Below are 14,368 nucleotides of genomic sequence, written 5' to 3'. Positions count from 1 at the left end.
AAACAAAGTCAGCGAGATTTTTCCTTGTTCAAAACAAAACAAAGTCAACGAGATAAAGAGAGAGAGAGAGAGTGTGTGCACATGTGTGGGGTAACACACATTCATCCATGCATGGGTTCCAAGCCACTCGTATAAGATATGGAACCCACTCGTATAAGATATAAGACAGTTGATATTTGTGAAGAAGTTGTTGGGTCCGTTGGTATTTCCAACGGTTCCAACTCCAAGCCACTCGTATAGGATATAAGAACTTAGGTTGATATTTGTGAAGAAGTTGTTGGGTCCGTGGGTATTTCCAACGGTTCCAACTCCCCATCACCCACCCATTTACCGGCGTCGTGTCACAGAAAGTCTGCATGCAGCGCTCGTGCGTTGCATGGAAGTTTCTTATTAGAAATGATCAACGTTCGGCCAAGGCTTAATAGAGCTACAGTTTGTTATCCTACATTATTAAATCATTGATGATATATGGATAGCCAGAATGCGTCGACGTTCTCAGCTCGATGGAGTTTGAAGGGCCACACGGCGCTTGTCACTTGCGGATCTCGAGGCATAGGGTAAGATCGATCTATAATGTTGTAGAGGCCGAATTATTGCTCTACTATATATATATATATATATGATTAAAGGGACACTAGGGTTGGTTAATGAAGATGGTATTCTTCTGGCAGGAAGGCCATTGTAGAGGAGCTTGCTAACTTTGGAGCCTCTGTGTTCACGTGCTCACGTGTGGGGTCCCATTTAGAAGAATGCCTGAAGCAGTGGCAAGACGCTGGCTTGGACGTGAAAGGCTCGGTTTGCGATGCAAACTCTCGCCCCGGAAGAATTCAGATGATACGGGACGTCTCGCGGCATTTGGGAGGCAAGCTTGATATCTTCGTAAGCCTGCCTTAATCTTTCGTCGTCCTAACAAACTTTTTTAATAAAATAAAATGTTCTTTTCTCAACCCTAAAAATCAAAGGCAATGCTTAGCCTTAACCGGGATTTAAACTTCAAAATCTCAAGAACTCTTACAAATACCGCGATTTATAACTAAAATATACAAATTTCATCTCTTAAATTTCAACTACTAAAACTACACTATAAACCGGGTTATATGAGCATTGCTTTAGTCACTTGGTTACTCTTACTACTAGGTGTTGTTTACACATAGATTTGGGTGAACAAGGTACTCACAATGGAAGACACACCGAGCTAGGGAGTGTGTCACATTGTCTTTGACGTCATTGAAATCTTCTCTTGTTTGAGGACATTAATCATCATAAATTGTATAAAATCGGCTTGAAATCTTGTAAATTCAAAAAAAAAAAGAGGAGTCTCTCCCTTACTCAATTTCTACAAGTGAGAAATATATTCCACTAATCACCTATTTCCTTCCTTTACCACAAGACAAAAACACTTTAACCATCATATGCATGCCAAAGAATTTGTTATTTTCTTTAATTTGGAAGCATTTTGTTCTAGCATTGACACTTCTAACCTTTTTTTGTTTATGTAGGTTAATAATGTGGGTGTTATTGAGGTCAAACCAGCCATAGAGGTCACTGAGGAAGATTTTGCATCCACCATGTCTTCAAACTTGGAAGCAGCTTACCATTTTGCTCAATTGGTTCACCCTTTGCTCAAAGCTTCTGGGCAAGGAAGAATCATTTTTGTCAGCTCTATTCTCGGGATCACAACCCCCGCTTTCCCTTGTAGCGTGTATGCAATGTGCAAAGGTACACAAATTTTCTATTCTTATCACTTCATATATAATTGAAAAAAGGATCTAATAGGACCCCAATGCCTTTCTTTAAAATTAATTTCTATGAAATATGCCTTTAGATTAATTTCTATGGAATATGCCTTTAGATTAAGGTTTTAGCCCTTGAATTAGATTAATATTTGGGAGATTTGGCCATGATTATGATGGGAAATTTAGCATGTCTTCTCGACATTTGGGTGATTTATTTCTTTTTATTACTAAGTTGATCGTCTCTTTAAAAAAATTGACAGCTCCATCTCTGTTGTTTCTCTCAACACGCTCGCATATTCTCCTGTCGCTCCCCCCCCCTCTCTCTCTGACCTCTCTCTCAAGCACTCTCGCTCTAAGCTCAACAAACCATGTAGTTCACCATCTAGTGTCTCTCTCTGTCAGGGAGTTCGTCCTCTCCCTATGAGCTTGGCAAACATGCACGAGGGGGGCATGCATGAGGGTTGATAAAGGTTATAAGGCATTAATGCAAACCTTTTCTTAAAGGTCTACATTAATATTAATGTATGGGCTAGCATGCATTGAAATTTATTAATGCAAAAGCATGAATAGAGTAGCATTGTGAAATATAGTAGAACTATTTTTCAGCTCTCCAATGTATATTGCATTCACTAAAACATAATAGATTCTATATTCTATATTCCCTTCTTGTAGCATGTATACCACACATTTTCTATTCTTCTTCAGGCACACTCTCTCAAATTGAAACTCTCTCTCTCTCTCTCTCTCTCTCTCTCTCTCTCACACACACACACACACACACACTTATATAATAGAAAAAAGGATCTAGTAGAACTATTTTGTAGTTCTCCAATGTATACTATATTCATAGATTCTATATTCTTATGACATTGGGTACATGCATGCATATCTTCACTTTGGCCCAACACATGTTGTCCTTTTTTCATTAACATTGGCATACCACTTCTTAAAGTTTGAAGACTCAAGGGGGTAAAACATAGCAAAACATTATGAGGTTTTGTTATAGGTAACATGATGCTAGATGTTGGCCAAACATGTCACTTTCTCATAAACACTTAGGCATTGAATACGCTTCTAATTAAAATTGCAGCTACAAGATTTGAGCTCACTTCCATAAAAATTGATTGCCCTTCAAAATCATGTAGTGAATCAAATAAATTAAACTAAAGTTATTGGCATATTACATACCAAGCGTTCGCCTCTTATTATGTTCTTTGGAAGATAGTTGGTTTACAGAAAAACATGTGTATGGTACAATACAAACTTTTATAAGCACTTTCAAATTGAAATTTTCTTTGGAAGGTAGTTGGGTTAAAGAAAAACATGTGTGTGGTACAGTACAAACTTTTTATAAGCACTTTGATGTGACATGCAAGGTCATCATTTTCTAGCTATGAAGAATTATAAGCTGACTAATTATTTACAAATGGACACTTGTAATCCACAAGCTTGTCCTTGTGGTCATTATTTCGATCCTAGGAAATCATCTAGGTTTAAAGAGAAGAGGATGCAACACTTCATTATTACCTCCCATGCAAAGTAAGGGGTTTCATGGGATGTTTTTATAACCCCGCGAGCCCTTGAGCTTCTTTTTGCATAGCTACTACTTTGAGAACCCCCACTAGATACTTTCAAGGAGTTCAAGCAATCACTAAGGGCGATCTATGAAATCTTAGCCTATATATAAAATGATGGCCTATTTGACCACTAGCTTCTCGATTAAAAGCTTTAAGAAAACAAATCCATCCAAATGTATAAGTTGGAAGCATAATAGTATCCACATGCTCACTTTATGAACATCACCATACCAGCTTCAAGTTTGTTGTAATTTTTGTACATTGCACACCTCCAAGCATAAGTCCCAGGCTAAGTTCAAAACCTTGAAAGATTCTTGATAGAGTCATTCAAAGCTTTGAAAGCGTCCTCCAAGTCTGTGTGCTAATGGAAGTAGGTTCTGCCACGCCATTGCATACATATAATTCTCTATACATAACAATTACAAGACTTCAATTTTTTTAACCATATTGGTGTGCCATTGCATACATATAATTCTCTACACATAACAATTACAAGACTTCAAAAAAATTTAACCATATTGGTGTAATAATTTGGGACCATTTCTAATGGTTGTAGTTTAATTTAGAAATTTTCAATTGATACCACTTCACATTTCTTAAGACATCACAAGATGGCTTAGAGATTTCATGTGATATGTATGACAACTATCGAATGAGATTTCATGGCCACCTACTTTGTTAAAGCTTTTGACACCCATAGGCCATTCTATTTTCCTTGAGTGCCCAAAAATAGCATTGTTGACTATAAAGGACTTTTGACAGTTTAATGCAGGATTAAAATGGCTTACTATAGTTACTAATAAGTAATTCTAATAAATGCAGGTGCCACAAACCAATTGACGAGGGTTTTGGCTGCGGAGTGGGTGAAGGATGGCATACTTGTGAATGCTGTGGCTCCCGGTGTTATAGAGACTGAGCATGCATCTCAGGTGAAGCCAAGCAAGGTTACCCCATGGAACAAGAGCTTGAGCGGAGCATCTAGATTACATACGGTGGGATTAAGAACAAATTTATTTTTTCATTTCATGGATGCAGGTATTGGAGGGGCGTCCAAAGACTGTGAAAGACGTACCAATGGACCGACCAGGGAGTCCAAAAGAGGCTGCTGCGGCGGTGGCCTTCTTCTGTCTACCTTGCTCGTCCTTCTGCACTGGGCAGATTTTAGTTGTGGACGGGGGCACCACGGTGCGCCCTGCCTTTGGACCAATTAGAAACAACGACACCACTGTAACCGCCGCTAAAGGACGCTCTGCCTCTTTGGCCAGCAGCTAAACAAGTACGCCATCCATTAATCACCACCACCACCACCACCACCACGACGGCGGCGGTATGCAACAACATGTTCTCTCGACTCCACCAATGCCTAGTTCGTCATTTGGGTGAAGGTCCTCCAAGGCCATCCTCCTCCTCCTCAAATTTTGGAACCTTTGAACTCCGAAAATTAAACTTCACACCTTTAATTCTACAAGTTACAGTTTTTGGATTAGACTCTTTTTCTGAAACCGTTTTTGGGAGATGGAAACTTCAAAAAAAATCATACAAAGATTAAGAACATAGATAAAGCTTCAACCATAAACAAAGCATACATAGATGCATATGCATAAGAGGCAATGCATAGAGAAAATGTATAGTCCTGAGAAGAGATAAAGCACCCAAGGGTGCCAAAATAACAAAGAGCATAGGCATGCATTTTTGACCACTGTGACTTGATGATATCTCGGAGTGTGGATATGGCATACAAAAGGCCCCTACATAGAAACAACAAGGTAAAGTATGCCAACAAGGCACTACAACATGGAATTCTCTTATGCATTCTTCATAGATGCGTAGAAGCAATGCTTAAGATGCATAGAGGTCTCTTATGCATTCTATGCATAAATACATAAGAGGTAATGATGCATAGAGGCCTCTACGCACAATAGACATTAATGCATAAGGGCATCTATAATACATAAGAGGCAATACATTGACACAAAGGCCTCTACACATAAGCGGCTTCTACACATAGATGCATAGAGGCATATATGCATAAGAGTCTTCTATAGATAGATACATAGAGGCCTTTATGCATAGATGCATAGATACCTCTTCTACATATAGTTGATGTATAGGCATAGAGGCCTCTATGCAAGCCATATGCATAATGCATAGGCCCATATGCATTAGAGGCAATGCACAAGCATACATGCCCCTTTATGCATTGAGAGAATGCATAGGAGAAGAGAAACAAAGCACCCAAGGGTGCAAAAATAACATAGAGCATATGTATACCTTTTTGACCACTACGACTTGTGCTTGATGTTCCGGAACATGGATGCAAAGTATGTCAACAAGGCACTACAATAAAGCAATGTATAGATGCATAGAGGCCATCTTATATATTCTCTAAGCATTATATGGCATAAGGCTTTATGCATAGACACATATAGAAGCAATGCATAGGCATAGAGAGGCCTCTTATGCATAGATGCATAGAGGCAATGCATAGGATTAGATGCCTCTTACGCATTCTCTATGCATAGATGCATAGAGGCCTAGGCATGGATCCATAGAATCCCCTTATGCATTCTCATAAGGCTTTATGCATTGTATTTATGCAAAGGCTTTATACATAGCCTATGTATATAGCTTTATGCAAAAGCTATACATAGAGAATACATTAAATGCAAACCCAACTGCTTTTCCCCATACTTGTGCCTTCATTACATGCATGAAAATAAGGCATTATTTCAACATTTTTCTTGCTAAGGAGAGAATAAGGGGGAAGAGAAGGGAGCCTATGGAGGTGAGTGAGTTCTCTACTCTACTTTTTCCTTAAGCTTAATTTCAAATAGCAAATAAAAGGTTTCATGAAAGAAAAGAAAATTAGGTTAAAAAAGACACTTACCTTGCTCTTATGCTTGATTTTGATGAAACATACTTGCTTGATGGAGGTTGATTTCTTAAGTGGGGGAGATTACCTTAATTGCTTTTAATGAAACTTACTTCCTTGAAAGAGCTTGATTTCTTGCTTGCTTGAGTGTGGGGAGATTACCTTGATTGCTTGCTTAATAGAGTGGAGGGAGATTAGATAGGAGAGAGAGGAAGAGAGAAGAGGGGAATTTGGGAGATAAAATAGGAGAGCGCAAGATCAAAGAAGGGAAGGAAGAGGGAAGAGATTGCTTTCTTGCTTATGGAAGGAAAAGGAAAGAGGGGAACTAGAATGATTATATATGAGGGAAAGAGGATAGTGATAATTCACTGAGACACGTAATGGAGTGATCATAAAGCTGAGATATGGGCAAATTGCCATGGATTAATGCAAGATTAAGGAGGTAATCTCATACGAAGAGCCATGATTCCTAAGTGAGTCAACCCCTCACTAGAGGATAGAAATAGCCTTCCGTGTCTATGTAGTGTAACCTCTCTCGTTGTATACGCCACACCGCCTACAGTACTATATATGGACATGGTTGCCATTAGCTAAGGCATTATCCACCCCCTTCTACACTTTATACATCCTCCATCCTGAGCTTGTCTAGATCGCGATCTAAGCTCTATTGAGAGCGCACGGGTGGACAACACCATCACTTGTATCTCTTTGGTATAATCAAAATTTTAAATTCTCTCCATTGTGTATCTATTGCATTGTCTATTATGCTTTGTCTTGCTATCTCTTTCCGTTGTGCCATATTCTTATATGGTATCAGAGCTTAGGCTCTTAGCAAGAATAGTGCATAAAGTTTAGTCTTTCTTTGCATAGAATCCTAGGAGTGATTGCTTCTATCTCTATTGTTGTTGCACCAGTCTTTCGCATTCGTCCACCTGCCTTCACGGAAGGCAAGCTTGTTGATGGGATAAACTACACTCTCTGAAAATTCAAAATAAATGCCACTCTAGACTCTTCTGAGTTCCTAGAAAGTGTTCTGGGAATGGATGCAGAACCAATGGGAAGTCTTGCCCCCAACAACCCTGCAAACATGCTTCCGTGAGCAGATGCTACACTTCTTCGGGCATGGAGAAGCCGCAATGCTGATGCACTTTGTGCCATCATCACCAGTGTAAGTGGTTATGTTCTCACTCTAATTCAACATACTACCAAGGCTGTAGAGGCTTGGATCATACTGAGAAATCAGTATGAGTCTCGCAATCAGACCAGGATTTTAAACCTGGAGAATCGGCTGCTAAAAAGTTTGTTGAAGGAGAAGCTGCTAAAGAATTCATCTTGCGGATCAAAAATCTGTGAGATCAAATGGCTGCCGTAGGGATTACACACACTAGTGAGAAGTTGGCCCAGAGGTACATCTAAATTCTTTCATAGAAATATGATAGCATGGCTACATCACTAAACACTCAATTTAGAGTACCATATTTATCATTTGAAGAATTTAGTGCTATGTTACTTGAGGAGGAGATGGGATTGAAAACACACGATGGTGGTGATGTTGCATTTTTGGCCAATGCTAAAGGCAAAGGTGCAACATCTTCTGATGAGAAGAAGAAGAAGCCAAAGAAGAAGAAGTTTCAAGGGAGCTACTATTACTGTGACAAGAAAGGTCACACTCTCAAAGACTGCAAAAAGAAGGAGGCTAACGAGAAGAACGGCACCTTGAAGTCTTCATGGAAGGGAAAGGAGTCAGTCAACAATGTCGAGACCGAGCTTGAACTTTGGGTGGCCATTGAAGAGGTATGTTCATCTACTTAGGCTCAAGTTGATAATTCATGGATTTTGGATAGTGGAGCATCCGACACATGACCAGTAAGAAGGGCTGATATAGTTCCTAGAAGCCTCTACAAGAACCCATCATTGTTATTGTTGGGAATAATGCTAAATGTCTAGCCAAAGGGTCTGGAATCATATCTTTTGTGGCAACTATAGGTGAAGAGAAGAAGCTGTCAGATGTTCTCTATGTGCCCCAAATAAAGACAAATCTCCTATCAGTTTGCTACGATGTCAGATCGAGGGCTTGAAGTACACTTCAAGAAAACTAAAGCAAAAATTTTAGATGTTGTTGGCAAGGTAGTGAGAAAAGTAGTAAGGTGCAACAATATCTACAAGATGAGTGCCCTTATAATGTCTGCATATAAGAGCACAAGCAAGCTTTGGCACGAATGATTTGGTCACATTGGATTTGTAGTGCTAAAGGAGATGCAGAAAAAGGGTATGATAGCTAATTTGCCTATATTTTCAAAATTGTAGGAACCAGGTGAAGCGTGTATGATGGGCAAGCAACAACACAAGACATTTCCACATGAAAGCAGCAAATGGGCAAAGACTTCTCTAGAGTTGGTACATGCTGATCTTTGTAGTAAAATGTATACTACTGCATTAGGGGGATCTTCTTACTTTATGCTGTTAGTCAACTATTACTGTAGGAAGATGTGGGTTTATTTTCTTCGAGATAAGGCTGAAGCTTTTGGCAAGTTTAAATAGTGGCATAAGCTTGTGGAAAATGAGACAAGAAGGAAGGTGAAGAAGTTTCCTACGAGGAGGAGAATTCCTTTCAAACGAAATTTGACAATTACTGCAAGGAGAATGGCCGGCTCGATGCATGTTGAAGGCAAAGGGTTTGCCCGGTACATTTTGGGCTGAAGCAGTCAACACAGCAGTTTATGTCCTCAATCGGAGCTACACAAAGGCACTCAAGGATGTTACACCTCAAGAGGCCTACTCTGGTAAGAAATTGCCATTGAGGACCAAGTAACTTTTCTTTCATTGTATTATGCGCTTGACTTGATGTTTTGTGTGCAAGATGAGAAGTTACTACATTTGGACTTGCCTCACATGACAGTGGTTGAGATCCTAAGGCATGTGTATTAGCAGAAAATTGAGAACAAAATGCATCTGAGACATTAGCATTTGTATATTACAATACTGCTTCTGACAATGAAACATGCTATGATCCCGTTTGATTCATCAAACGAGATCCCATAAATAATATAGATATCAATACACTTTTTATTTTAGGCAACCTTCAGCACAATGATATTTATCAATTAATAATATCTAGACTCTACAAAGAACAATATAATAATATATTTAATCTACAAAAAACAATAATACAAGAATATATCATCACTAAGTATATTGACACATGTCTTTGTATGATTTGTATATTTGGAATCCAACCACGAAAGACTGGAATTTCACTTCAAAATAACAAAATAACTCACAACTCATGCACACAACATCAAAAGCATACTCTCCTCTATGAAAATATATAGTAATGACCACTACCACCCAATAAAGGACTTGTAGTCCAAATAACACAATACAAACAAACTCAAATAACTAACTTATACCAAAGGAACAATACAACCCACTAAAGGATCAATGTTCCAATGGCATATACTACATAATGATGACAACACATAATGAAATCAAACACAAGAAAGGCCATAACTTCCCAAAGGAGGACAAATGGTCTAATCAATCACATATGCAATCAAATACAAGAAAGGACCATAACTATCCAAAGTAGGACAAGTGGTCCAATCAATCACATATGCAATCCTATTGCACTATGTCAAGGACTAACACTGACCAGTGAAGCACAACTAGTCCAATGTATAGCACAATGAAACACCCTAAATGATATGTGATGTAAGGATTAAGCATTCATAGATAAGGTGCCAATGTACATCAAGGACAACCAATGCCCAATAAAAGACTAGTCGTCCAATCAATACACACGACAACACAAGCTGTGATGCCAATATCAAGAGCCAACACAACCTAATAATAGGACTAATGGCCCAATCAACAAGCAAACACCAAGATTTATTCAAGAATATAACCTACCCAAGTCTATACAAGGGCACACTATCCAGGAAGAGCACCTGCTACTACATAATAAAATAACCACTGAATAGGACTAATGGCCCAATCAACAAGCAAACACCAAGATTTATTTAAGAATAGCATCTACCCAAGTCTATACAAGGGCACACTATCCAGGAAGAGCACCTGCTACATAATAAAATAACCATCGAATAGACTTTTCTTTTTATAACATTATTATTGATGAAGATCCCACTAGGGTTTAGACATACCTTGATGGGCCTACCGAGGTATATACAAACCCCAATGGGTAAACCTACACACCAAGTCAATTATACAAGCATGTAAATACTAACATTAATCACAAACATTATTAACATATTATCGATTATGTTATCACGTCAGTGAAATCTCTGTTTATTAACATATTATCGATTATTAACATATTATCGATTACGTAATCACATCAGTGAAATCCCTATTTATCTACATACCCGCCAAAGAATCATGATCCCTAAGCAATTTAAATCATCCATATTCATGCACATGTCTTATTGTAATTTGACATTGACACACAATCACACCTGTGCATCATACACATGGATATGAGATCTTCCAATATAACCATTCTCAGCTTCCCTTAGGTGGCCCCGTGATGACATAGACCACCTATTGCCATGTGGTGCCTACAAACACATGCTAATATGAGCACCTAAAACCACATTTGTCAATGCAAAATATTTTGCTCTCTCGAATTTTTAGCTTTTTTACATTTTTCCCAGTTTTTGGTGCTATATACACACTTATACACGTGGCTAAATTGTGTCTAGACCGTGATCTAGTCAGAGTTATACACGTGGCTCTACCTATACACGTGGCTAAATTGTGTCTAGACCGTGATCGACACAATAATCGTGTGTATAATCGTAAAATTTGGATTAGATATCACCACATAGCATGTATCATGTACAACCATTCCTTTAACTCTAGGTACTACCATTCCTTTTCTTGATGAAGTCCCACCTTATTCCTTTCATGCAAGGACTCATCTCTTGTAAACTTTATAGATTAGGTCTAGGACCATGGTCATGAGCTCAAGTATATAAGGGGCTCATGGGTTGTCATTTGTACCCTTTTTATGATCTTTAGACATTATCTCTTTTGGACATTTACATGTTCTGGGAAGGCTATTTCCATCCTCTTGGTAAAAGATTAACTCAATTAGGCATCATGGCTCTTTGTATGAGATTATCACCTTAATCTTGCATTAATCCATGGTGATTTTTCTATATCTCAGCTTTATGATCACTCCATTACATTTGGTATTAGAGCTCTTGGATTAGATATTGATGTTTTGGATTAGGGAGTGATTTGATGAAATTTATGAAACCCTCATCAATGGCTATCACACTAATTAAGTTAATCTAATCCTATAGAGAATGAAGCCTAATTATATAATGATGAACTAATTGAACTGATCAAGCTTTACTGAAGTTTACTTGGGTTACAAGATGGAAACTTTTACTCATAGATAGAGAGCAGCTTATGTCAATTGCTTAAACATGACCCCTTTTATATGAGGAGGGTACACCTCTTACAAAGGTGCTCATGTGGGATAATGTCCAAGTGTGATATGGTTGATGCTTGTCCTCTACTCAAACCTTTCCCTTAATTGCACCATAAACCTCAACACCTCCCCTTGGTGCCACGATGTATATAGTCTACTGCAAGGTGGTTGTGGATGAGTTACAAAAGTCCATCACTCCCCCTTAGTGCAATATGCTACTTAAGGTGGTTAAGTGTGGTATTACAATATGTCATCATCCCCCTGGGTGCATAGGTTGCTACTCTCAAGTGGTTAGGTGTGATAAAAAACAAAAGACTAGGCCTACTTATTTGGTGAGCTTTAACGATCATAGGATAAGGTGGTGAGGCTTGTCAATGTAGCTTTGGTTTTAGAAGAGATGCTCGTCAAAGGTCTTCTCTTTACTTGATAAAGACTCCACGTAGTTGGCTTCCTGATTCTTTAGTCTACGCATTCCTCTTCTTTGTGCACGAGTTTATTGCAATGTCCACATTTGGGCTTGTGTTTTAGCTTTTTGTGGATGAGAAGATACTTCATTTGTGTGGCCTGAAACCCTTCCCTGGAGAACTTCTCAACATTTGTGATAGTGCTTGACACCATTGCAAAGGTCTTACCAAAGTTTAACTCTAGACAATGTCTAATTATTGGTAATGCAATGGACTTTTAAGTGCAAACACTTGTAATGATGTGATTTGAATGCACAAAGAAATTTTGATAGGGATTTTTGCATAGACCTCTTTCCCTTGATGAGAGGAATTGGTACACTCAGATCTGTAGCTTAAATTAGTCCCAGAACCTCAGATTTGCCATTGACTGGTTTTTTTATGGATATGACTCAATTGGTGGACCAAATGACTGAAGGTTTGAGCTGTGAGCAGCTCAACTCATGCCTAAGCTTGTGCTAAGTGGACTTAGGGTAATTGCAAAGCTACACAAAGAATGGAGCAAAAGTTCAACTGCTTACAAAACGGTAATTTTTGGCTGTAGTACTCAAGTCTGACAAAACCCTCCCATGAAGTGAGTCACCTAGGTGTGGGAGAGATCCTCCTAAAGTTTGAGAGCTAATGATGGTATACCTCTTATAAATGTGCTCATGTGGGATAATGTCTAAGTGTGATGTGGCTATATGCTCCTGACCCTGGTCCTTTACTCTACCTTGCCCTCAATGGTACCACAAATCTCAACATGATTAGTACTTAATCCATTTTTGAATTAGTACTTTTACACAATTTTTAATTTTTTTGTTGATTTTGTTTTGAGTGGATTAACAATGAGATTAATTATAATCATTTTTAGATATATGCTAATTATAAATTTTGGGAATCATTTTTGGGATTAATTTCCACACAAATTTAAGAGAATCTTGATTTTGATTATGATTTTCAACCATTTTTAGAGTGATTTTCAACCATTTTTAGAGTGATTTTTATGATTTTCAACCATTTTTAGAGTGATTTTCTTGAAAAAAAAAAGTTACTAAATTCTCTTGATCAATGCTTCTTTCCCTAAATCTATTTATACAAGTTAGTTTTCTTCTATATTTACATAGTTCTAAGAAATCTAAGCAATTTTGGAAGATATTGAAAGAGGTTGTGTAAATTTTGACACAATTCTTATCAAGAATTCGTATAGATTGAAGATTCTATACAAATTTCAATGTAGTTAACAATTCTATAGTAGATTTGAGCAATCCAGTATGCAAATTACAATCCTATTGAAAATAAAATTATAGGTTACTGTGTAACTTTATACAAAGCTTACTACACAGAACCAAAATTCAATAATCTTGTTAATGTAGAATTGTAAAGTTTACAAGATTAAGTGCATAAATCAACAAATCTTGGTGCAAACTTGAGCAATGAGTGATTCTTGATTGAAACTGTCCTAATCTTGATCATTTATTATCAGACTTATGTTTTATTAAGAGAATTTTTGAAACTACAAGAAATAAATAAATATTACAAAGTTTGATGCAAGATAAACACAATTTTAGTGTTCTTGGTTTATTTGATCAAAGTAAGTAAGAATATTGAATCTTGTTGGAAGCAAGGCAAGGTTATTCTAACACTTGGTGGTTTAAAGTGATTAGATAATTTCTTGACCAAGAAAGAGTTTATAACAAGGATTTATGCTAATCAATGTGATCAATGTGGATGAAGTATGATCTCTTATCAAGAAACACTGATCAAAGACACACTTGCAAAAAGTTAATCCCTAATAATTGTGATATCTACTAATCAATGTGATGAGTGGTGATCAATTTGGATGAAGCATGATCTCTTATCAAGAAACATACTTGTAGAAACACATTGATCAAGGACACACACTTGCAAAAACACTAATCAAGGACACATACTTGCAGAAACACTGATCAGGGACACACTTGTATAGAAAGCTTATCCCTAACAATTGTGATCAATGTGATCAATTTGGATGAAGTATGATCTCTTATCAAGAGACATTGATTAGGAACACACAATTGCAAAAAGCTTACCCCCCTAACAGGTTTTTGAAGGCAAAAGCATATAGTTTACAATGTGGTGCAAAAGCTTACAGTTTACGCTATGTGAAGCTACACAACAACATAGTTGAATTATGTGATCAATTGCCTACATGAAGTGGAAGCAAACACACAAGGGACATGTAGCAAAGTGGCCTACCCAAGGATAGAACATCCATACTTGAAGCTTAATCAACCCTAAGGAAATGC

At 37.7% G+C, this 14,368-nt stretch overlaps 1 protein-coding gene across 3 annotated transcripts; it reads left to right on the top strand.

The window, feature by feature from the left end:
* Positions 1-295: 295 nt before the first annotated feature.
* Positions 296-4,857, top strand: LOC147609659 (tropinone reductase homolog At1g07440-like). 3 transcript variants are annotated; one of them, XM_086787864.1, is made up of 5 exons: positions 296-557; positions 676-879; positions 1,500-1,719; positions 4,136-4,257; positions 4,349-4,857. In XM_086787864.1, exons 1-5 carry the CDS (start codon positions 504-506, stop codon positions 4,583-4,585), a joined length of 837 nt encoding a protein of 278 aa, XP_086643990.1. In that variant the 5' UTR covers positions 296-503; the 3' UTR covers positions 4,586-4,857. The 3 variants fall into 3 exon arrangements, with proteins under 3 accessions (XP_086643990.1, XP_086643989.1, XP_086643988.1); XM_086787863.1 differs by having other exon boundaries at positions 672-879; positions 4,136-4,242; XM_086787862.1 differs by having other exon boundaries at positions 672-879.
* The last annotated feature ends 9,511 nt before the right edge of the window (positions 4,858-14,368 follow it).

The sequence above is a fragment of the Cibotium barometz genome, chromosome 51 (genome assembly GCF_041138505.1).
Source record: "Cibotium barometz isolate CiBa-2024 chromosome 51, ASM4113850v1, whole genome shotgun sequence".
In the NCBI taxonomy this organism is placed as follows: domain Eukaryota; kingdom Viridiplantae; phylum Streptophyta; class Polypodiopsida; order Cyatheales; family Cibotiaceae; genus Cibotium; species Cibotium barometz.
This window is presented reverse-complemented; position numbering and strand designations above follow the sequence as displayed.

Excerpts from the sequence above, each read along its gene's own strand:
- LOC147609659 (XM_086787862.1), top strand. The coding sequence starts at position 469 with ATGGATAGCCAGAATGCGTCGACGTTCTCAGCTCGATGGAGTTTGAAG. Across the intron at positions 558-671 it reads TGCGGATCTCGAGGCATAGG|GAAGGCCATTGTAGAGGAGC; the intron begins GTAAGATCGATC and ends TTCTTCTGGCAG. Across the intron at positions 1,720-4,135 it reads CGTGTATGCAATGTGCAAAG|GTGCCACAAACCAATTGACG; the intron begins GTACACAAATTT and ends TAATAAATGCAG.